This window comes from Triticum aestivum, chromosome 2D (genome assembly GCF_018294505.1).
Source record: "Triticum aestivum cultivar Chinese Spring chromosome 2D, IWGSC CS RefSeq v2.1, whole genome shotgun sequence".
NCBI lineage: Eukaryota > Viridiplantae > Streptophyta > Magnoliopsida > Poales > Poaceae > Triticum > Triticum aestivum.
In genome coordinates this window covers 593,329,928-593,352,647 of record NC_057799.1, presented here as the reverse complement: position 1 = coordinate 593,352,647, position 22,720 = coordinate 593,329,928, and the positions used below count along the sequence as shown (strand labels likewise).

The window sequence follows — 22,720 nt, the reverse complement described above, 5'->3', positions numbered from 1 at the left end:
AAATATGCCCTAGAGGCAATAATAAAGTTATTATTTATTTCCTTATATCATGATAAATGTTTATTATTCATGCTATAATTGTATTAACCGGAAACATAATACATGTGTGAATACATAGACAAACAGAGTGTCACTAGTATGCCTCTACTTGACTAGCTCGTTAATCAAAGATGGTTATGTTTCCTAGCCATAGACATAAGTTGTCATTTGATTAACGAGATCACCTCATTAGGAGAATGACGTGATTGACTTGACCCATTCCGTTAGCTTAGCACCCGATCGTTTAATATGTTGCTATTGCTTTCTTCATGACTTATACATGCTCCTCTGACTATGAGATTATGCAACTCCCGTTTACCGGAGGAACACTTTGTGTGCTACCAAATGTCACAACGTAAATGGGTGATTATAAAGGTCCTCTACAGGTGTCTCCAAAGGTACTTGTTGGGTTGGCGTATTTCGAGATTAGGATTTGTCACTCCGATTGTCAGAGAGGTATCTCTGGGCCCACTCGGTAATGCACATCACTATAAGCCTTGCAAGCATTGTGACTAATAAGTTAGTTGCGGGATGATGTGTTACGGAATGAGTAAAGAGACTTGCCGGTAACGAGATTGAACTAGGTATCGAGATACCGACGATCGAATCTCGGGCAAGTAACATACTGATGACAAAGGGAACAACGTATGTTGTTATGCGGTCTGACCGATAAAGATCTTCGTAGAATATGTGGGAGCCAATATGGGCATCCAGGTCCCGCTATTGGTTATTGACCGGAGACGTGTCTCGGTCATGTCTACATAGTTCTCGAACCCGTAGGGTCCGCACGCTTAAAGTTACGATGACAGTTTTATTATGAGTTCATGTATGTTGATGTACCGAAGGAGTTCGGAGTCCCGGATGAGATCGGGGACATGACGAGGAGTCTCGAAATGGTCGAGACGTAAAGATCGATATATTGGACGACTATATTCGGACTTCGGAAAGGTTCCGAGTGATTCGGGTATTTTTCGGAGTACCGGAGAATTACGGGAATACGTATTGGGCCTTATTGGGCCATACGGGAAAGAAGAAAAAGGGCCTCAAGGGTGGCCGCACCCCTCCCCTTGGTCTGGTCCGAATTGGACTAGGGAAGGGGGGCGCCCCCTTCCTTCCTTCTCTTTTTCCCTTCCTCTTTTCCTATTCCATATGGGAGGTGGAATCCTACTAGGACTAGGGAGTCCTAGTAGGGCTCCACACTTGGTGCGCCCCCTCCTAGGGCCGGCCTCCTCCTCCCTTGCTCCTTTATATACGGGGGCAGGGGGCACCCCAGACACACAACAATTGATCCTTGAGATCTTTTAGCCGTGTGCGGTGCCCCCCTCCACCAAATTACACCTCGATAATATCATTGCGGAGCTTAGGCGAAGCCCTGCGTCGGTAGAACATCATCATCGTCACAACGCCGTCGTGCTGACGAAACTCTCCCTCAACACTCGGCTGGATCGGAGTTCGAGGGACGTCATCGAGCTGAACGTGTGTGGAACTCGGAGGTGCCGTGCGTTCGGTACTTGATCGGTCGGATCGTGAAGACGTACGACTACATCAACCGCGTTGTGATAACGCTTCCGCTGTCGGTCTACGAGGGTACGTGGACAACACTCTCCCCTCTCGTTGCTATGCATCACCATGATCTTGCGTGTGTGTAGGAAATTTTTTGAAATTACTACGTTCCCCAACAGTGGCATCCGAGCCTGGTTTTATGCGTTGATGCTATGCACGAGTAGAACACAAGTGAGTTGTGGGCGATATAAGTCATACTGCTTACCAGCATGTCATACTTTGGTTCAGCGGTATTGTGAGATGAAGCGGCCCGGACCGACATTACGCGTACGCTTACGCGAGACTGGTTTCACCGTTCGGAGCACTCGTTGCTTAAAGGTGACTGGCGGGTGTCTGCCTCTCTCACTTTAGTTGAACCGAGTGTGGCTACGCCCGGTCCTTGCGAAGGTTAAAACAGCACCAACTTGACAAACTATCATTGTGGTTTTGATGCGTAGGTAAGAACGGTTCTTGCTAAGCCCGTAGCAGCCACGTAAAACTTGCAACAACAAAGTAGAGGACGTCTAACTTGTTTTTGCAGGGCATGTTGTGATGTGATATGGTCAAGACATGATGTGATATAATGTGTTGTATGAGATGATCATGTTTTGTAACCGAGTTATCGGCAACTGGCAGGAGCCATATGGTTGTCGCTTTATTGTATGAGATGCAATCGCCATGTAATAGTTTTACTTTATCACTAAGCGGTAGCGATAGTCGTAAAAGCAATAAGTTGGCGAGACGACAACGATGCTACGATGGAGATCAAGGTGTCGAGCCGGTGACGATGGTGATCAAGACGGTGCTTCGGAGATGGAGATCACAAGCACGGTGCTTCGGAGATGGAGATCACAAGCACAAGATGATGATGGCCATGTCATATCACTTATATTGATTGCATGTGATGTTAATCCTTTATGCATCTTATCTTGCTTTGATTGACGGTAGCATTATAAGATGATCTCTCACTAAAATTTCAAGATAAAAGTGTTCTCCCTGAGTATGCACCGTTGCAAAAGTTCTTCGTGCTGAGACACCACGTGTTAATCGGGTGTGATAGGCTCTACGTTCAAATACAACGGGTGCAAAACAGTTGCACACGCGGAATACTCAGGTTAAACTTGACGAGCCTAGCATATACAGATATGGCCTCGGAACACAGAGACCGAAAGGTCGAGCGTGAATCATATAGTAGATATGATCAACATAGTGATGTTCACCATTGAAACTACTCCATCTCACGTGTTAACCGGACATGGTTTAGTTGCTTTGGATCACGTAATCACTTAGATGATTAGAGAGATGTCTATCTAAGTGGGAGTTCTTAAGTAATATGATTAATTGAACTTAAATTTATCATGAACTTAGTCCTGATAGTATTTTGCAAATTATGTTGTAGATCAATAGCTCGCGTTGTTGCTTCCCTGTGTTTATTTTTTGTTCCTAGAGAAAAATTATGTTGAAAGATGTTAGTAGCAAAGATGCGGATTGGATCCGTGATCTGAGGATTATCCTCATTGCTGCACTGAAAAATTATGTCCTTGATGCACCGCTAGGTGACAGACCTATTGCAGGAGCAGATGCAGACGTTATGAACGTTTGGCTAGCTCAATATGATGACTACTTGATAGTTTAGTGCACCATGCTTAACGGCTTAGAATCGGGACTTCAAAGACGTTTTGAACGTCATGGACCATATGAGATGTTCCAGGAGTTGAAGTTAATATTTCAAGCAAATACCCGAGTTGAGAGATATGAAGTCTCCAACAAGTTCTATAGCTAAAAGATGGAGGAGAATCGCTCAACTAGTGAGCATGTGCTCAGATTGTCTGGGTACTACAATCGCTTGAATCAAGTGGGAGTTAATCTTCCAGATAAAATAGTGATTGACAGAATTCTCTAGTCACCATCACCAAGTTAGTAGAACTTCGTGATGAACTATACTATGCAAGGGATGACGAAAGTAATTCCCGAGCTCTTCGTGATGCTGAAATCGACAAAGGTAGAAATCAAGAAAAACGTCAAGTGTTGATGGTTGACGAGACCACTAGTTTCAAGAAAAGGGCAAAGGGAAAAAGGGGAACTTCAAAAAGAACGGCAAGCAAGTTGCTGCTCAAGTGAAGAAGCCTAAGTCTGGTCCTAAGCCTGAGACTAAGTGCTTCTACTGCAAAGGGACTGGTCACTGGAAGCGGAACTACACCAACTATTTGGTGGATAAGAAAGATGGCAAAGTGAACAAAGGTATATTTGATATACAGATTATTGATGTGTACTTTACTAGTGTTTATAGCAATCCCTCGGTAATTGATACTGGTTCAGTTGCTAAGAGTAGTTACTCGAAACGGGAGTTGCGAATAAACAGAGGCTAGTAAAAGTGAACAAAGGTATATTTGATATACAGATTATTGATGTGTACTTTACTAGTGTTTATAGCAACCCCTCGGTAATTGATACTGGTTCAGTTGCTAAAGAGTAGTAACTCGAAAACGGGAGTTGCAGAATAAACAGAGACTGGTAAAAGACGAGGTGACGATGTGTGTTGGAAGTAGTTCCAAGATTGATATGATCATCATCGCACACTCCCTGTACTTTCGGGATTAGTGTTGAAACTAAATAAGTGTTATTTGGTGTTTGCGTTGAGCATGAATATGATCTGATCATGTTTATTGCAATACGGTTATTCATTTAAGTTAGAGAACAATTGTTGTTCTGTTTACATGAATAAAACCTTTATGGTCATACACACCAACGAAAATGGTTTGTTGGATCTCGATCGTAGTGATACACATATTCATAATATTGAAGCCAAAAGATGCAAAGTTAATAATGATAGTGCAACTTATTTGTGGTACTGCCGTTTAGGTCATATTGATGTAAAGCGCATGAAGAAACTCCATACTGATGGGATTTTGGAATCACTTGATTATGAATCACTTGATGCTTGCGAACCGTGCCTCATGGGCAAGATGACTAAAACGCCGTTCTCCGGAACTATGGCGAGAGCAACAGATTTGTTGGAAATCATACATACAGATGTATGTGGTCCGATGAATATTGAGGCTCGTAGCAGGTATCATTATTTTCTGACCTTCGCAGATGATTTGAGAAGATATGGGTATATCTACTTGATGAAACACAAAGTCTGAAACATTTGAAAAGTTCAAAGAATTTCAGAGTGAAGTGGAGAATCATCGTAACAAGAAAATAAAAGTTTCTACGATATGATCGCAGAGGTAAAATATTTGAGTTACGAGTTTGGCCTTCAGTTAAAACAATGTGAAATAGTTTCACTACTCACGCCACCTGGAACACCACAGTGTAATGGTGTGTCCGAACGTCATAACCGTACTTTATTGGATATAGTGCAATCTACGATGTCTCTTACCAATTTACCACTATCGTTTTGGGTTATGCATTAGAGACAGCTACATTCACGTTAAATAGGGCACCATCAAAATCCGTTGAGACGACGCCTTATGAACTGTGGTTTGGCAAGAAACCAAAGTTGTCGTTTCTTAAAATTTTGGGGTTGCGATGCTTATGTGAAAAAATTTCATCCTGATAAGCTCAAACCCAAATCGGAGAAATGTGTCTTCATAGGATACCCAAAGGAGACAGTTGGGTACACCTTCTATCACAGATCCGAAGGCAAGACATTCGTTGCTATGTATGGATCCTTTCTAGAGAAGGAGTTTCTCTCGAAAGATGTGAGTGGGAGGAAAGTAGAACTTCATGAGGTAACTGTACCTGCTCCCTTATTGGATCACAGAAATCTGTTCCTGTGACTTCTACACCAATTAGTGAGGAAGTTAATGATGATGATCATGTAACTTCAGATCAAGTTACTACCAAACCTCGTAGGTAAACCAGAGTAAGATCCGCACCAGAGTGGTACGGTAATCCTGTTCTGGAGGTTATGTTACTAGACCATGACGAACCTACGAACTATGAAGAAGCGATGGTGAGCCCAGATTCCGCAAAATGGCTTGAGGCCATGAAATCTGAGATGAGATCCATGTATGAGAACAAAGTGTGGACTTTGGTTGACTTGCCCGATGATCGGCAAGCAATTGAGAATAAATGGATTGTCAAGAGGAAGACGGACGCTGATAGTAGTATCACTATCTACAAAGCTAGAATTGTCGCAAAAAGGTTTTCGACAAGTTCAAGATGTTGACTACGATGAGAGTTTCTCACTCGTATCTATGCTTAAGTCTGTCCGAATCATGTTAGCAATTGCCGCATTTTATGAAATCTGGCAAAGGGATAAACAAAACTGCATTCCTTGATGGATTTATTAAAGAAGAGTTGTATATGATACAACCAGAAGGTTTTGTCAATCCTAAAGGTGCTAACAAAATATGCAAGCTCCAGCGATCCATCAATGGACTGGTGCAAGCATCTCGGAGTTGGAATATACGCTTTGATAAGTTGATCAAAGCATATAGTTGTATACAGACTTGCGGTGAAGCCTGTATTTACAAGAAAGTGAGTGGGAGCACTACAGCATTTCTGATAAGTATATGTGAATGACATATTGTTGATCGGAAATAATGTAGAATTATTCTGCAAAGCATAAAGGAGTGTTTGAAAGGAGTTTTTCAAAGATAGACCTCGGTGAAGCTGCTTACATATTGAGCATCAAGATCTACAGAGATAGATGAAGACGCTTGATAAGTTTTTCAATGAGTACATACCTTAACAAGATTTTGAAGTAGTTCAAAATAGAACAGTCAAAGAAAAGAGTTCTTGCCTGTGTTACAAGGTGTGAAATTGAGTAAAGACTCAAAGCCCGACCACGGCAAAAGATAGAAAGAGAATGAAAGTCATTCCCTATGCCTTGGCCATAGGTTCTATAAAGTATGTCATGCTGTGTACCAGATCTATTGTATACCCTACACTGATTTTGGCAAGGGAGTACAATAGTGATCTAGGAGTAGATCACTGGACAGCGGTCAAAATTATCCTTACTGGAATAAGGATATGTTTCTCGATTATGGAAGTGACAAAAGGCTCGTCGTAAAAGGTTACGTCGATGCAAGTTTTGACACTAATCTAGATGACTCTAAGTCTCGGTCTAGATACATATTGAAAGTGGGAGCAATTAGCTAGAGTAGCTCCATGCAGAGCATTGTAGACATAGAAATTTGCAAAATACTTACGGATCTGAATGTGACAGACCCGTTGACTAAAATTATCTCACAAGCAAAACATGATCACACCTTAGTGCTCTTTGGGTGTTAATCACATAGCGATGTGAACTAGATTACTGACTCTAGTAAACCCTTTGGGTGATGGTCACATGACGATGTGAACCATGGGTGTTAATCACATGGTGATGTGAACTATTCATGTTAAATCACATGGCGATGTGAACTAGATTATTGACTCTAGTGCAAGTGGGAGACTGAAGGAAATATGCCCTAGAGGCAATAATAAAGTTATTATTTATTTCCTTATATCATGATAAATGTTTATTATTCATGCTATAATTGTATTAACCGGAAACATAATACATGTGTGAATACATAGACAAACAGAGTGTCACTAGTATGCCTCTACTTGACTAGCTCGTTAATCAAAGATGGTTATGTTTCCTAGCCATAGACATAAGTTGTCATTTGATTAACGAGATCACCTCATTAGGAGAATGACGTGATTGACTTGACCCATTCCGTTAGCTTAGCACCCGATCGTTTAGTATGTTGCTATTGCTTTCTTCATGACTTATACATGCTCCTCTGACTATGAGATTATGCAACTCCCGTTTACCGGAGGAACACTTTGTGTGCTACCAAACGTCACAACGTAAATGGGTGATTATAAAGGTGCTCTACAGGTGTCTCCAAAGGTACTTGTTGGGTTGGCGTATTTCGAGATTAGGATTTGTCACTCCGATTGTCAGAGAGGTATCTCTGGGCCCACTCGGTAATGCACATCACTATAAGCCTTGCAAGCATTGTGACTAATAAGTTAGTTGCGGGATGATGTGTTACGGAACGAGTAAAGAGACTTGCCGGTAACGAGATTGAACTAGGTATCGAGATACCGACGATCGAATCTCGGGCAAGTAACATACTGATGACAAAGGGAACAACGTATGTTGTTATGCGGTCTGACCGATAAAGATCTTCGTAGAATATGTGGGAGCCAATATGGGCATCCAGGTCCCGCTATTGGTTATTGACCGGAGACGTGTCTCGGTCATGTCTACATAGTTCTCGAACCCGTAGGGTCCGCACGCTTAAAGTTACGATGACAGTTTTATTATGAGTTCATGTATGTTGATGTACCGAAGGAGTTCGGAGTCCCGGATGAGATCGGGGACATGACGAGGAGTCTCGAAATGGTCGAGACGTAAAGATCGATATATTGGACGACTATATTTGGACTTCGGAAAGGTTCCGAGTGATTCGGGTATTTTTCGGAGTACCGGAGAATTACGGGAATACGTATTGGGCCTTATTGGGTCATACGGGAAAGAAGAAAAAGGGCCTCAAGGGTGGCCGCACCCCTCCCCTTGGTCTGGTCCGAATTGGACTAGGGAAGGGGGGCGCCCCCTTCCTTCCTTCTCTTTTTCCCTTCCTCTTTTCCTATTCCATATGGGAGGTGGAATCCTACTAGGACTAGGGAGTCCTAGTAGGACTCCACACTTGGTGCGCCCCCTCCTAGGGCCGGCCTCCTCCTCCCTTGCTCCTTTATATACGGGGGCAGGGGGGCACCCCAGAGACACAACAATTGATCCTTGAGATCTCTTAGCCGTGTGCGGTGCCCCCCTCCACCATATTACACCTCGATAATACCGTTGCGGAGCTTAAGCGAAGCCCTGCGTCGGTGGAACATCATCATCGTCACCACGCCGTCGTGCTGACGAAACTCTCCCTCAACACTCGGCTGGATCGGAGTTCGAGGGACGTCATCGAGCTGAACGTGTGTAGAACTCGGTGGTGCCGTGCGATCGGTACTTGATCGGTCGGATCGTGAAGACGTACGACTACATCAACCGTGTTGTGATAACGCTTCCGCTGTCGGTCTACGAGGGTACGTGGACAACACTCTCCCCTCTCGTTGCTATGCATCACCATGATCTTGCGTGTGCGTAGGAAATTTTTTGAAATTACTACGTTCCCCAACAATCAGAGCTAAGAAGCAACTTTTCTAAACATATAGTTTGACAAGTTGTTACTCTTTGTGCACTGTGTGTGCTGCTTCTTTTGAACATTCAGAGCTGAAGGTCATTTCTGCTCTAATGTTATACATTTTCATTAGCATGACGCAAGGTTAATTTATTTCTTGTTATCTTGTGTTATTTATTTTTCAAATATTATAAACCGCTGATGCCCGAATCCTGCTTTATTCAATTGAATGTAAAGTTCTCTCCTTCAATATTCTAATGCTTTACTAATTTGTCATATGTGAGAAACCGAGAAGAAGGGCGCATGCACAATTTATACCAGCATCACATGCCAAATTGGTTTCTCTTTGTGTTAGTTTTCTTCTCAAATTGGCAAGTTGTAGAGATCAGATTCTTTTCCCTTCAAACGAATATAAAACGCTCTTCTTTACTTTCCGATTCATTTATTTATTTTTGACACTCTGTTCATTTAAAATTTTGAAGTTCAAATGAATAAGTATGTTTTTATTGTGTAGTCCCAAGAGATGAAGTAAGTGTTGGAAATATGCCCTAGAGGCAATAATAAATAGGTTATTATTATATTTCCTTGTTCATGATAATCGTTTATTATCCATGCTAGAATTGTATTGATAGGAAACTCAGATACATGTGTGGATACATAGACAACACCATGTCCCTAGTAAGCCTCTAGTTGACTAGCTCGTTGATCAATAGATGGTTACGGTTTCCTGACCATGGACATTGGATGTCGTTGATAACGGGATCACATCATTAGGAGAATGATGTGATGGACAAGACCCAATCCTAATCCTAGCACAAGATCGTGTAGTTCGTTTGCTCAGAGCTTTTCTAATGTCAAGTATCACTTCCTTAGACCATGAGATTGTGCAACTCCCGGATACCGTAGGAATGCTTTGGGTGTGCCAAACGTCACAACGTAACTGGGTGGCTATAAAGGTGCACTACGGGTATCTCCGAAAGTGTCTGTTGGGTTGGCACGAATCGAGACTGGGATTTGTCACTCCGTGTAAACGGAGAGGTATCTCTGGGCCCACTCGGTAGGACATCATCATTATGTGCACAATGTGACCAAGGAGTTGATCACGGGATGATGTGAGTTACGGAACGAGTAAAGAGACTTGCCGGTAACGAGATTGAACAAGGTATAGGGATACCGACGATCGAATCTCGGGCAAGTAACATACCGATAGACAAAGGGAATTGCATACGGGATTGATTGAATCCCCGACATCGTGGTTCATCCGATGAGATCATCGTGGAACATGTGGGAGCCAACATGGGTATCCAGATCCCGCTGTTGGTTATTGACCGGAGAACGTCTCGGTCATGTCTGCATGGTTCCCGAACCCGTAGGGTCTACACGCTTAAGGTTCGATGACGCTAGGGTTATAGGGAAAGTATATATGTGGTTACCGAATGTTGTTCGGAGTCCCGGATGAGATCCCGGACGTCACGAGGAGTTCCGGAATGGTCCGGAGGTAAAGATTTATATATGGAAAGTTGTTGTTCGGGTTCCGGGAAAAGTTCGGGTTTTTTCGGTATTGTACCGGGAAGCTTCCAGAAGATTCCGGAGGATTCCGGAGGGGTCCGGAGGTCCGGAAAATGTTCCACCACGTCCAATACAGTAGCATGGGCTGTAAGGGGGCGCCCTAGCCTTAATGGGCCAGGGGCACCAGCCCCCCCAAGGCCCAAGGCGCATGGGAGAGTGGGAGGGGGCAAACCCTAGGTCCAGATGGGCCTTAGGGCCCATCTAGTGGGGCGCCCCCCCTCTCCTCCCCTTGGCCGCCCCCCTTGATGGGATCTAGGGCTGGCCGCCTCCTCTTGGGGGTGGAAACCCTAAGGGGGGGCGCAGCCCCCTCCCCCCCTATATATAGTTGAGGTTTGGGCTGCCCAAGACACATGAGAACGTCTCCTTTTTGGCGCAGCCCTACCCCTCTTCCTCCTCCTCCTCTCCCGCGGTGCTTGGCGAAGCCCTGCGGGATTGCCACACTCCTCCACCACCACCATGCCGTCGTGTTGCTGCTGGATGGAGTCTTCCCCAACCTCTCCCTCTCTCCTTGCTGGATCAAGGCGTGGGAGACGTCACCGGGCTGCACGTGTGTTGAACGCGGAGGCACCGTTCTTTCGGTGCTTAGATCGGAATCAACCGCGATCTGAATCGCTACGAGTACGACTCCCTCATCCGCGTTCTTGCAACGCTTCCGCATCGCGATCTACAAGGGTATGTAGATTCACTCCCCTTCCCCTCGTTGCTAGATTACTCCATAGATTGATCTTGGTGATGCGTAGAAAATTTTGAATTTCTGCTACGTTACCCAACAGTAAGAGCCGCAGTTGAGCATGTTGTCCAAACAAGGCTTGATCCAACAAACAGAATGACTTGATTAATTGGGCTTATAAGTTGGTTGCATCAACTGATAGATGCACTAATGTATGTAAGTGAAATTATCTCCTTGAGTCATGATTGGCATATTTCCTTGCTTGATGAAGGTTCCATCTCTACATAATAGTTTTCTATGCATATGAAACTGCTCTATATAGACAAAAGGTGGACGACTACAAATCCAGTGGCCGTTACTCCGTTGTGGACATGGGAGTCGTCTGAATTTTGCCGTCCATATAGCAAGGTTCCTATGCATATCCTGTCAAGTAAAAATTTTCATGAAAATATGAGGTGGGTCGTGGGCATCAATCTTTCGCAGGTTCAGGGTTGAAAATGTCGACAACTTTGTATGGTTGAAGGATATTCCAAGATTTCCCACTCTCGCAAGAAAACAACTTGGCTCACTTATGATAAGATGTTCTGGTGTTAAGTTTCTCCTCTTTTATGGACCAAGAAGATGAATTATTTTGACAACATCAACTGCATTTGTACTGACAGAGCATTTGTTGTGATGGTGTTGGAAGCGTCGTGTATGGCAAAGGTAGATCCCGTTGTAGTGCAGAGCAGAGTTAGCACCATTCAAGTCCATTATTGAATGTGTGGATATTACCAAATGATGTATGTCTCATTTTCATATTAAAGTGTGGCTTCTATTGCAAAAAAAAGCTTGCGGCAAAGCCGAGGAGATGGATTTCAAGGGGGAGAGAAGATGTTTTCATAGATTAATTTTTGTAAGAAAAGTAGTGTGTATATACTCTCTCTGTGATTTAACTTTGACCACCAAACTTAATTGATGATATATGTGTTATGTGTCATAAAATTATACCATTGGAGTTTTTTGTAATACGAATTTGATGATAAATTTTGTGACATGTAAGCGACAATTTGTTGATCAAAGTGCTTGAGTACATTTAAATTTTAAAATGTGTGACGCCTGTGCGGTAGGTAAATTGTGACACAGAGAGTAGTATTTATTTGTCCGAGTTGGGTGGAGAAGAGACCTCATTAGTGTATCCTAGAGTGCATGGCGAAATTGAAGGCAATTCAATTGTCGGCTTTGTCATCATTGTAGAGTAGAAGGCATGAGTTCCCTTTATTTGGTCATGGTAAATATGTCCACCTCAAACTTGAATGCAATCATGGATTTTGTCTTAACAGTAGTCATGATTTTGTCTTAACAGTAGTACAAAGTGATATTTGTTGCAAAGAAATCATAAGCCGCAAGCGACATGTTGTGAATCAAAATGATTTTTTTATCAATGCATTAAATTTGTTGTTCCATGGCAACACACGGGCATTCAGATGTATCTAGATGGCAACGTTTATTTCTGTTTGGTATTCCAACGAGCATAGACTGGTAAATTTATATATTTCATTATCATAACATATAAAATACAGGTATTTATTTTTGTTATCACTATATTCAAGATAAAATTAATTTAGGAAATGGAAGGGATGTGTCTGGCTATTTTACTTTTTGTTTTATGCTCTGGTGGGTGTACGGCTTGTACGGCGTGTACTCTCCATTACATATTTTAAGATCTTTGATGAGAAGTATTTGTGCTAATTACATATATTGCTTGTGCAGAATTGGTATAAGTCAAGGAAGAGGTTTTTATTATACTTGCTCAGGTATTATGCGAACGAAGCTAAAAACAATATTTCTGATATTGCACAAAGATTTCTTGCGCACATCAAGTAGATCTTAATTTCTAAAGATTTTTAATGGGATAATCAGTCTACATGTATACATCTTCCAATTGTCTTTTTGTTAATAATTTACATTGCAAGTAAAATATACTTCAATTATTACCCGATTGTGTTTATGTTATCTTTTTTTTAATATATAAAATTTAGCATGCATTATGGTTATATAACTCTAGCAAAATATTTCAAAAGCCCGTGGCAAGGCACAGTCATTGTACTAGTACCAATACATGGGCCACTGAATGGTTCTACATGGCTGATGTCCCGCTGCATGATCCAGCTCGTCCTTGGCCCCCATCCTTCTCCCCCGATCCCCCGAAGAAGCGTTTAAACTGGAGACCAAGGAGTTCCTTACAAAAGGATGACTCCGGCATGGCTCTCCTAGCCGCTCAAGTGAGGTGCTTGAGACATAACGGTCTTACCGTCATTGATGTGATGGCGACGACAATTGGCCGAAGAGTCCAACCTCTTCGGCAACACATGCACCCATTGTGGATGTACAATGAAACCAACGATGCCACTTGTTCTATTCGAGAAGGTTTCAAGGACCAAGAGGCCTTTGGCGCCGCCCTGGCCGGTATATACAAGGGGGAGCCGTCGAATTTTGCTAAGCAGAAGTTTATGGATGGCTTCTCCTATACTACAGACCCGTTGAAGCGGTAAGTCTTCTTCAAACTACCTCGTCCATCCGAGCAGTACCTTTATGCTTCTAAACATATGTTCAACATATCCGAACAGAGGTGGAAAATGCTGGGTCGAGACACTAAGTTGCCCAGCGCTTGAGCCGGGGGGTGTATTCATGTGATGATGACCCTGGCTTCCACGAGGATGAGGAATTGTCCATTATTTTTGCGTAGGGGCTCTTCTACCAAGAGAGCCTCGGCGGCTCTAAAGTGGTCGTCATTCCTGATCTGCCCGGAGCCCTGCCGTCTACCACGGTAAGGTCTCCTCCATCCTCTCCTCGAAAGAGATCCTTTGCCCGCAAGGCCCTAGACACCCTGACTTATTCTCCTAAGGGTCACCGCTCAAAGCGCAAGCGGGCCGATCCCGGACCCTCAAGGGGGCCAGCCAACGGACGCCCGAGGTCAACGACATCCATGCATCCTGGACATGGGATACGATCACATTTTTGAAGATTGGTGTGAGCGGGGCTTCCATTTATGTGCAGGCGGTTGTTGAGATGCGAACGAAGTACTCGAGGGCGACGGGAAGCGGGCACGGCCGACAATTGATTCAACTTTATGGCGTGTTTCCTCCTTGACTCACTCGGAGTAACACCTAACCCTCTTCCAGACCTTTTTCTCAAAGCATACCTCTTCGGTCTCGCGGTGGAAAGGTCCATGGGGAGGGCACGGCCGCACGGACAAGGTCAATGGGGGTGATTGTGGTGGTGACGGGAAGGGTGAAGAGAGCAGGCGAGGTGGCAGTCGACTTAGGGGGTGAGTGTGGCAGCGATGGTAATGGGAGCTATGGGGTTATATGTACCCCCGAAGGAGCTCACACCAGCGGGAAACGAAGGTTGATTTGCCGCGTGCGGGCGCGAAACAACGCGACGATCATTAATTGGCACTCTACCAGGTGGAAATGCGAGTGCGTCATTGGCAGGGATGGAAATGACAACCGTACGGACGACAATGTCATTGATCAGGTTGCGCGGGGGAGAAATAGGCTAGGATGAAACTTCCCTCCTGAACAGTTGGCGGATGGCGCGCAGTCCAAACCAATGCCCCCAACCTTCAAACACAAATGATTGTGGGTTGGATATGGAGCGTCCTCCATAAATTATGACAACTCGGGCGCCAAAACGTAACAGTTGGCAGATGGCGCGCAGTCCAAACCAATGAACCCAACCTTCAAACACAAATGCTTGTGGGTTGGATATGGTGCGTCCTCCATAAATTATGACAACTCGGGCGCCAAAACGTATTCGACGTTTATAGCATTGAATACTTTGTCCCTTATGGCGCCGAATACTTCGTCACTTGTAGTTAGCCCCTACAGGTTCCCAAACATGTGTCTTTTATGGTCTAACCCACGCTATGACGATGCCTTTCGCTCAAAAAATAAACTTTGGGGATCACGCGACGTGCGGAGGCAATGTGGGGCGAATGGCCCGGCAGGGCGACAATTGGGCCATTTTGTTTTTGGGAAAAGATTCTAGGTGCTTCTAGTCTGGCTTTTCTTTTTCTATTTTTTCTGCTGAATCTTATACTTAGTTTTTGTTTCGGTTCATTTTTTAATTTTATCAAAATTCTTGAACCATTTTCATTTCCATGAACATTTTTATTATTTGTGGACTTTTTCCAAATTCATGAATTTTTTATTTTAAATTTCATGAACTATTTTCATATTCATTATTTTTTCTAATTCATGAAAATTTCAAACTCATGAACTTTTTTCAATTTACGATTTTTAAAAATTCATATATATTTTAAAATTCACGAAAATTCTCTCAAATTCAGGAACTTTTTCAAACTCATGAAATTTATTTAAATTTAGTTTTTTGTATTCACAAGCCTTTATAAATGCACGTTCAAATTCGTTATCATTTTTAAATCTCCAAAAACAATCAAAATTTCAAAAAAAAATTAAAAAAATTGAACCTTTTTTAAATCCCCGAACAATTCTTAGAAATCACCTGAACACTTTTTGATGTCATCAAAGTTTTCTAAATAAAAAAATGTTTTTTTTTCATCAGCCAATAAGAGAGGAATGAGCAGGAAAAAAAAAGCCGATCAAGCGAACTGGCGAGCTAGCGAGCCTTCCTAGCGAGAACCAGCGAGCGAGGCGCAATTTTGGGCCGCGGCCCCGCTAAATGGTAGTAGCTTCAAAGAAAAAAAGATGGAATGGTTTAACCCTATCTTCCTCCTCTCCGACTTTGCACACGCGCGCAGCCTCCTCCTCCTCCTCCTCCTCTCATCAATGGCGCGCCTCCACCACCTTCTCTCCCGCGCGCTCGCCTCCAACCACCTCCTCCGCCCTTCTCCGCCCCCTTTTTCAGCGCGCCCGACCCTCCCGCTTCACTCGCAGCCGCCGCCGCCGCCTCCGCCTCCTCATCCCCACGGTCGCAGCCCACCCCATTTCCTCGCCGCCGCCTCGCGGCACTACGCGTCATCCATGTCCAGACCACGGCGGCGCGGTTCGGCGCAGCCGATGTATCCGAGGCGGAGGAGAGCCAGGCGGAAGGGCCCCGCCGAGCTCAGCGTGCAGATTGGCATCGAAGAAGCCCTCCCCGACGACCCCCTCATCCTGGTGATAATAGCTTCCGCACGCGATTTTCAATCCCTGGACTTGTTGAATTCCTAGCCTGCATCTGTAATTGCGAATTGCTTCGCAGAGTATTGCAGAAACGCTTCGAACGGATGCTGGGAAGGCGATGAAGCTGGCATTCCACAATTTGGGGAACTCGGAGTACAAGACCAGAGACCCCTGTATAAGCAATGTGGATGAGTACGACAGCGTTGAGGTGTCTCTGCTGCTTTGTGATGACGATTTTATCAGGAAGCTGAACAAGGAATGGAGGGATGAAGACCACGCGACAGACGTTCTGTCAATGTCGCAGCATATCCCGGGGCTCCAAATTCCCGTTGTAAGACGTTTACAGATGTTTCTGTCGATGTTGAACTAGTTTGCTTGTTACAGATGTTTCTATCAGATCTTAGTATTTACTTGTTGTTTTTGGTTCAACAGCTGCAACTAGGTGACTTGGTAATTTCTGTTGACACAGCCCGACGGCAAGCGGAAGAAAGAGGCCATACACTTCTTGATGAGATAAGAATTCTCATGGTTGGTCTCTCTGACTTATTTCCAGCACCACATTTGTTCTGCTTATTGGGGTGCCCGCAGGCTTCTGTTTGTAGTTGTGTAGGTCTCGTCTGATCTATCATTGACCGTAGCAGTAGCGATGTCTGATAATGGTGGTTTTGAGCTCATATTATAGTTTGAACGGTCACAATAGCAAAATTAAGCATGAAGGAAATTGGATCGATATCTTTTTTGAAACTTAGAATTGGATCAATATTGACAACACACCAGTTAATAGCAAGATGGAGATGTGCTTGGTTTGCAGCCCCAGTGACAATGTTTGGGCAAGCCAATATTTGGCAATGTCGAAACTTGCCAGTAACAGCCTAATTGGTTGGCAGCCAATTGCAATGCCAAAATTTGGCAAATCAACTTTGGCTATGAGCTATTTGGCAAATGGTAGGCAACATCAGAGTGCACACCAATGGATTGGCCTCAATCCAGTCACTGGCCAAAGAGGCGGCTTACCCAAACGTTGGCTTGGGCAATTGGGGTTGCAAACGAAGCACGCCCTAGGTGTGTATTTACTTCATGAGATTTTTTTTTGAATTAGTCCTATGCTTGAAAGTTGAAATTTGTATACCAAGATAAAGCTTCAAATTTTGCCTATTGGCTTGATCGCTTGACTACCTTCTGTGAACAAATAATTACTTCAATGGTACTTCTGGTTCTTATGAAGAGAACCTCCATGCGATTTTTTCAGTGTTGGAATAGCTTTGCTGATTGTGAGCCTATTCTGTGTTAACCAACTTAATCTTCATCAGGTTCATGGATTGTTGCATTTATTGGGCTTTGATCATGAACTCAGCAAGGAGGCTGAAGAAGAGATGGAGCAGGAAGAAGAACAAATATTAAATACTCTTGAATGGATAGGAAAAGGACTCATTAGGAGTGCGTATCATTTCAGTACTGATATGGATCATTCAGAAAATTCTGATGGTAGGTCGCCCTTGCACATTATTGTTGTGTTTTTTTCTTTTATGTGAATGGTTGCCATCTGTTTCTTCTTACTGGAGAACCTCTGAACTTTTAATATGTAGAGGCCAATAGAGATATAGAGAAAAGGAGTTTACGGGAGGGTCATCAGCCGAAACTGACCCATATAGTATGTGATATAGATGGTGAGGTGATGAAACATCAAGAAGTATACTGTTTATGCAAGTAACTTCTTTGCGTTAAGGCTAGTTCTTACCAACTTCTAGCAAGTAACTTCTTTGCAAAAATTATTAAGGTACTGTTGTGGATTATGAAGGACACCTGCATTCAGAGTCAATAGAATCTTTGAGAGAGGCAGTATCACAGGGAGTAACTGTTATCATGCTTACTGGCAAGGTGGGTTTTACTCTTAAGCATTCGTCATGCATGGAAGGATATCCGGTCGTCCAATGTGAATGGCCCTGATCTGAGGTTAAGGCTAGTTCTCAGTCTTTCATTAACAATATTACCGATTATCAATGATATGGGTAACTTTCCCACAGCATAGAGTACGTGGAAGTAGTCTTGATGAAAGTTGGAAATTATTCAGTAGGATGTTAGTGCTTCTATGTAGCTTCTTATCTTAGTTCAGTTTAATTTGAGATGGAATTCAAATAATAAGCAATATGATTTCAACTTGTGACGAGTTACAGCTGACTATTTGTGATATTAATCTTAAGTACACTATGAAGTTTCCTAAGGAATGTAGAAGCAAAGCATATATATATTCTACATAAGATGGCTGCATTTTTAGTATAATTGCATGTTTCTAATATTTTCTTGATTTTCGTCCCTTTTAATTAGACCCGTGCTTCCACCATAGCAACCTTCAAGCTTCTTAATATGGAAGGAAGAGGTGATTTTATATCGGAGAATTCACCTGGTGTATTTCTACAGGTACATCTTCTCCATTCTTACTTGAATAGTTGTAGAAGTTGGAAGTAGGTTATCAAAGCTTTATGGCTTTGTGCAAGTGTTCTTTCGGCACCCATATCCTTTTTGGTTGAATTAGACACATCTGGACATTTTGAAGTAAAATTTTGTGTGTCCAATTGCTCTACTGAATCAGGCACCCTAATTTTAAATTGCAACAATAGTAAGAATATGTTTATTTTTCAATCGACGGGGGTAAGATAGAAGGAAGTAAGTGTCGGCCCTCATCATTTTGAGCAAAGTAAGAATATGTTCTTTTTTTCAATCGACATTTTACCCTTATAAAGTTATATTTTGCTCTGTCCGCTGCAGGGTTCACTTGTATATGGGGAGCATGGCCAACTTATTTATAGAGCAAACTTGGATGTGGATATATGCAAGGAGGTAGTGATTTACAGTATGTCAGCTGATTACTTTCTGCTTTACTTCTGTCAGAATTTTAGTGCTGCGCCTGCTCATCTTCCATCGAACTTTTGATACTCCCTCCGTTCCATAATGTAGTGCCTATAGATTTTTTGAGAAGTCAAACTTTGCAAACTTTGACCAAGTTTGTAGAGAAAAATATTTATATCTACAATAGCAAAAATATATAGGCCCTGTTTGGTTCATAAGTCCTAGGACTTTTTTTAGTCCCAACTTATAAGTCCCAAGTCCCTAAAAAGTCCCTACCTGTTTGGTTCCTGGGACTTATAAGTCCCTATAAGACCATATTACAACTATAAGTCCCTATAAGACTCTCCTTGAGAGTCTTATTTCATAAGTCCCAAATGCCCACTTTAAATCCCTATAAGTCCCTCATGTTTGGTTTAGATGGGACTTATAGGGACTTTTTTAAGTCCCTAAACCAATAAGTCCCTGGAAACAAACACCCTCATAATGTGAAACTACATCTTACAATGAATCTACTGATATATGTTTCACACTCTAGATGTAAAAAAAATTCTCCACAAACTTGGTCAAAGTTTGTGAGATTTGACTTTTCAAAAAATCTATAGGCACTACATTATGGAACGGAGGGAGTATTACCTACTGTTCTTTTTATTAGTAGGATTTGCGGGGCATTTTGTGTCTTGTCGGTTCTTTGTCGTGAATGTGGATGTTAGGCATGAAATGTGCTATCATGAGCCTGAATCATTTTCGTATCAGTTTTGACTTGTTAAGGTTGTGTGCCCATTTTAGCGATGTATAAGATCGTCAGATATTAATATTTAAATTTCTTTTGTTCCATTTGCAGGCATGTTTGTACTCCTTGAAGCATAAAATTCCTCTTGTTGCATACTGTGAGGAACAATGTTTGACCTTGTTTGAACATCCTTCTGTCGACTTGTTGCACACTGTGCACCATGAGACCAAGGTACAATGATAAACTTCTCTTTCCTTCCTTTCCAACTATATTAAGCAGTTCAGCCAACATTGAGGTTTTGTCATAGGTAAAAGTGATGCCTTCAGTTGAGGATCTCTTGGAATATTCATCGATTCAGGTTTGTTATTGCAACTATGGCAAATGCAAAGTGGATGTGCCATTTATAAGGATGATGAGTTTTCCAATCTTTGGATCAGTTTTGTTTAGAGTGAACTTACATTGTTTACTTGCGTTTGCAGAAGTTGCTTTTCCTTGGCAACACGGATGAAGATTTTTCTGTCCTCACACAGCATTGGTCGGAGCTAACAGAAGGGAAAGCATGTGTTATCAAAGAGCAGCCAAATGCAATTGAGATTGTTCCCCTTAATTCTTCAAAAGGCGGTGGTATAATGGTTCTACTTGATCATCTCGGATTAACTGAAGATGTATGAATTTGTTCCCGTCAATGAACTGCATTTTTACTGTTCCTTTGTACCGTATTTCATCTTCTTTGTTTTTGAAGGAATGTAGTAGGGGAATCCCCTGCTGCGATTTTGTATCTTATTTCATCTTTCTATTGTGCTCGCTTAGAAAGCATTACCACGACTAGAATGTATTTACAAGCATTATATGTCTGCTTATGCAGTCTGATCTTGAGGCGGTTGGAGACTATACCAGATGGCTAAGCAACAAGTGATCCAACTGACATGACAAAGCATTCTTTAGCAAGAGAGTGCTGATTGAGAGCTTCAGATATTCTAGGAAATGTCATATATGGAATGTACAAAAGACAAGGTATTCTTGTCTGGGAACTATGGAGAGTCGCAAGTTTGTGATACTATCCTTTAGGGCTGGCTACCAAAACGGTTTGTGCATTGTGCATGTTGGAAAAGGGATGTGGGTGTTGAAGTGGCAAATTTGATCTCCTTCAGGTAATTTGGTTTTGAAGTTTAAAACTATGCACTTGTAGTAGTTTCATTGGTTTTTATGAGAGCCTTTCTCTTGTTTTTAACAGATGGTCCTTCATGGAGGTGAACAGAAAAGAAAACTAGACGAGCTTGTTTAGACAAACACCAAGTGAAATCACATGTTTGGACTTGTGATAACCTAATAGAAATATTCTTGTGGCCCTTGACTGCTTTATTTGCGAATGTTGTGGCCCTTGACTCTGATGAACATGTTACTGTAATCATTCATGGCAATACTGATTTTCCACAGAATACTTGTACAGTTGCTTTCAGGAACATTTCCTATCGTTCCTTAATAAATGGTTTCCCTAACTTGTGGTGTTGTGTGTGTGTATAAGAAGTGAATAGATGGTGTACCATCATGGGCAAGTTTAACACAAGGAGCTGTGTCTATTGAGTTTTTCCGATTATGATTGGACCATCTGTCACTTTATTCATTTTTACAGTTAACTTTCATATGGACTAAAATAAAATCAGACATAAGAGAAATCAGGCTGATCTCAGAATGAGAAATTAGTTTGAATTTCCATGTGAAAGTGTACAGTAAGTACTGTATGTTCATGGGAAGTGGAGTCCTGGCATTCTAGTTGTAGCTAGTTAAGAGTTCATATGCATTTGTACATCTTCCTTGTTCTGGTGTGCAGGTAAATTGGCACTCCTGTACAAGAGGTTGGTGCTGCTTGCTCTGGACATTTGACAAGCAAATGAACTTTTTGAGGGCCTCTTGGCTATCATCTTGTTGCATGTCCTCGGTAAGTGATTTGACCGCTGGTTCATGACTGATCCTGCTGTATTGCTCTTGCATGTCTTCATCCTCTTGCTGTACGTAACTTCCTTTCCAAGGTCTTGAAGACATGTAGCGTAGGATATTGATGTGAATGATTGGGACTTCCCTTGGTAGTACTTGGACAACCCTCTCCTGTGGAGATTAAATTATTTGTTAGAGACCGTACCCTGTTTTGAATAATTTGCAATTTGAAGTGGATTCTATAGAAGTCTATATGGAAAGAACCGTGAGATTGTGTTCTCCAGTAATCCATTATGAAGTACTCCCACCGTCCCATAGAGTATATTTTAGTAAAATGTTCATAATCAATTAAATAAATATTTGTCCTTGACAAGCTATCGCTTAGGAGCATGTCATTTTGAATTCGGCCAACCGATTTGAAGACCTGTTACTAGCATGCATGTTGTTCGAAAGGGTCACAAAGTTTTGGTGTTTCATACAGGTAGGGAAACACAAACGGGGAAATTCCACGTTATCAAGGTGCAAAGCATGTACCTGGCGGGAAGCTGGGCTAGCAGCGAAGACAGCTCGTAGAGAGGTCCCTCGGCCTCAGAGTCCAGCTGCAAGGTGCTCGACGACGCTGAAGATGACTCCGAAGAATGATCTTCGGATGGGAGGTAACCCAACCCATCACCCAGATTCGGTGTCAATGAGCACGACGACAACCCGCTGGACGCTCCCGAGGCCGAGGGCGAGGTATAAGAAGCAGCGTCGGGGTGATCTTGTCCTTCTCCTTGGCAAACGCAGGCGGCGGCCTCGCGGCACAGAGCCTTGTTGCAAGCCTCATCCATTCCAGGACTGAAGAGGAGGCAGGGGCAATGGTTATCCCTTGGCTTGGGATGTTGGGAGCTTGGATGGCAAAGGAGAGGACCCCATATATGCACACGCGACTGCGGGAGGGGTGGGGGAGAAAGAAAAAGAAAAAAAGCACCGTTGCCGTGGGCAGACGGGCGTCTTGCTCGTTCAGATAGGCACTCCGTCGACTGACTGACCGGCGCCGAAAAGTAAAACCAAACCTATCCTTGCCGTACACAGAGCGTCGGCCTTATCACCAAATGAGCTACTTGCATTTCTGTTACGTTAC

General features: G+C 42.9%; 2 protein-coding genes across 3 annotated transcripts; one reads left to right on the top strand and one right to left on the bottom strand.

Annotated features, from left to right (window-relative positions):
* Positions 1–15,674: 15,674 nt before the first annotated feature.
* Positions 15,675–21,161, top strand: LOC123054796 (endoribonuclease YBEY, chloroplastic). Of its 2 annotated transcripts, XM_044478642.1 has the most exons (13): positions 15,676–16,079; positions 16,165–16,416; positions 16,518–16,613; positions 17,396–17,570; positions 17,672–17,752; positions 17,863–17,963; positions 18,411–18,503; positions 18,852–18,923; positions 19,774–19,893; positions 19,970–20,020; positions 20,142–20,327; positions 20,528–20,813; positions 20,897–21,161. In XM_044478642.1, the coding sequence occupies exons 1-12, from the start codon at positions 15,750–15,752 to the stop codon at positions 20,576–20,578; spliced, it is 1,608 nt and encodes a 535-aa protein (XP_044334577.1). In that variant the 5' UTR covers positions 15,676–15,749; the 3' UTR covers positions 20,579–20,813; positions 20,897–21,161. The 2 variants fall into 2 exon arrangements, with proteins under 2 accessions (XP_044334578.1, XP_044334577.1); XM_044478643.1 differs by lacking the exon at positions 17,672–17,752 and having other exon boundaries at positions 15,675–16,079.
* A 183-nt stretch (positions 21,162–21,344) lies between these two features.
* LOC123054797 (uncharacterized) lies at positions 21,345–22,518 on the bottom strand. Its single transcript, XM_044478644.1, has 2 exons — positions 22,132–22,518; positions 21,345–21,768 (listed from the first exon to the last, which is right to left on the bottom strand). The coding sequence occupies exons 1-2, from the start codon at positions 22,425–22,427 to the stop codon at positions 21,447–21,449; spliced, it is 618 nt and encodes a 205-aa protein (XP_044334579.1). The 5' UTR covers positions 22,428–22,518; the 3' UTR covers positions 21,345–21,446.
* Between the last annotated feature and the right edge of the window lie 202 nt (positions 22,519–22,720).

What these genes read in the sequence shown, in the direction of transcription:
- LOC123054797 (XM_044478644.1), bottom strand. Translation starts at nt 22,427, where the DNA reads ATGGATGAGGCTTGCAACAAGGCTCTGTGCCGCGAGGCCGCCGCCTGC. An exon ending in CTAGCCCAGCTTCCCGCCAG is followed by an intron (nt 21,769 to 22,131) that starts GTACATGCTTTG and finishes TAATCTCCACAG; the next exon opens with GAGAGGGTTGTCCAAGTACT.
- LOC123054796 (XM_044478642.1), top strand. Translation starts at nt 15,750, where the DNA reads ATGGCGCGCCTCCACCACCTTCTCTCCCGCGCGCTCGCCTCCAACCAC. An exon ending in CCGACGACCCCCTCATCCTG is followed by an intron (nt 16,080 to 16,164) that starts GTGATAATAGCT and finishes ATTGCTTCGCAG; the next exon opens with AGTATTGCAGAAACGCTTCG. An exon ending in ATGAGATAAGAATTCTCATG is followed by an intron (nt 16,614 to 17,395) that starts GTTGGTCTCTCT and finishes AATCTTCATCAG; the next exon opens with GTTCATGGATTGTTGCATTT.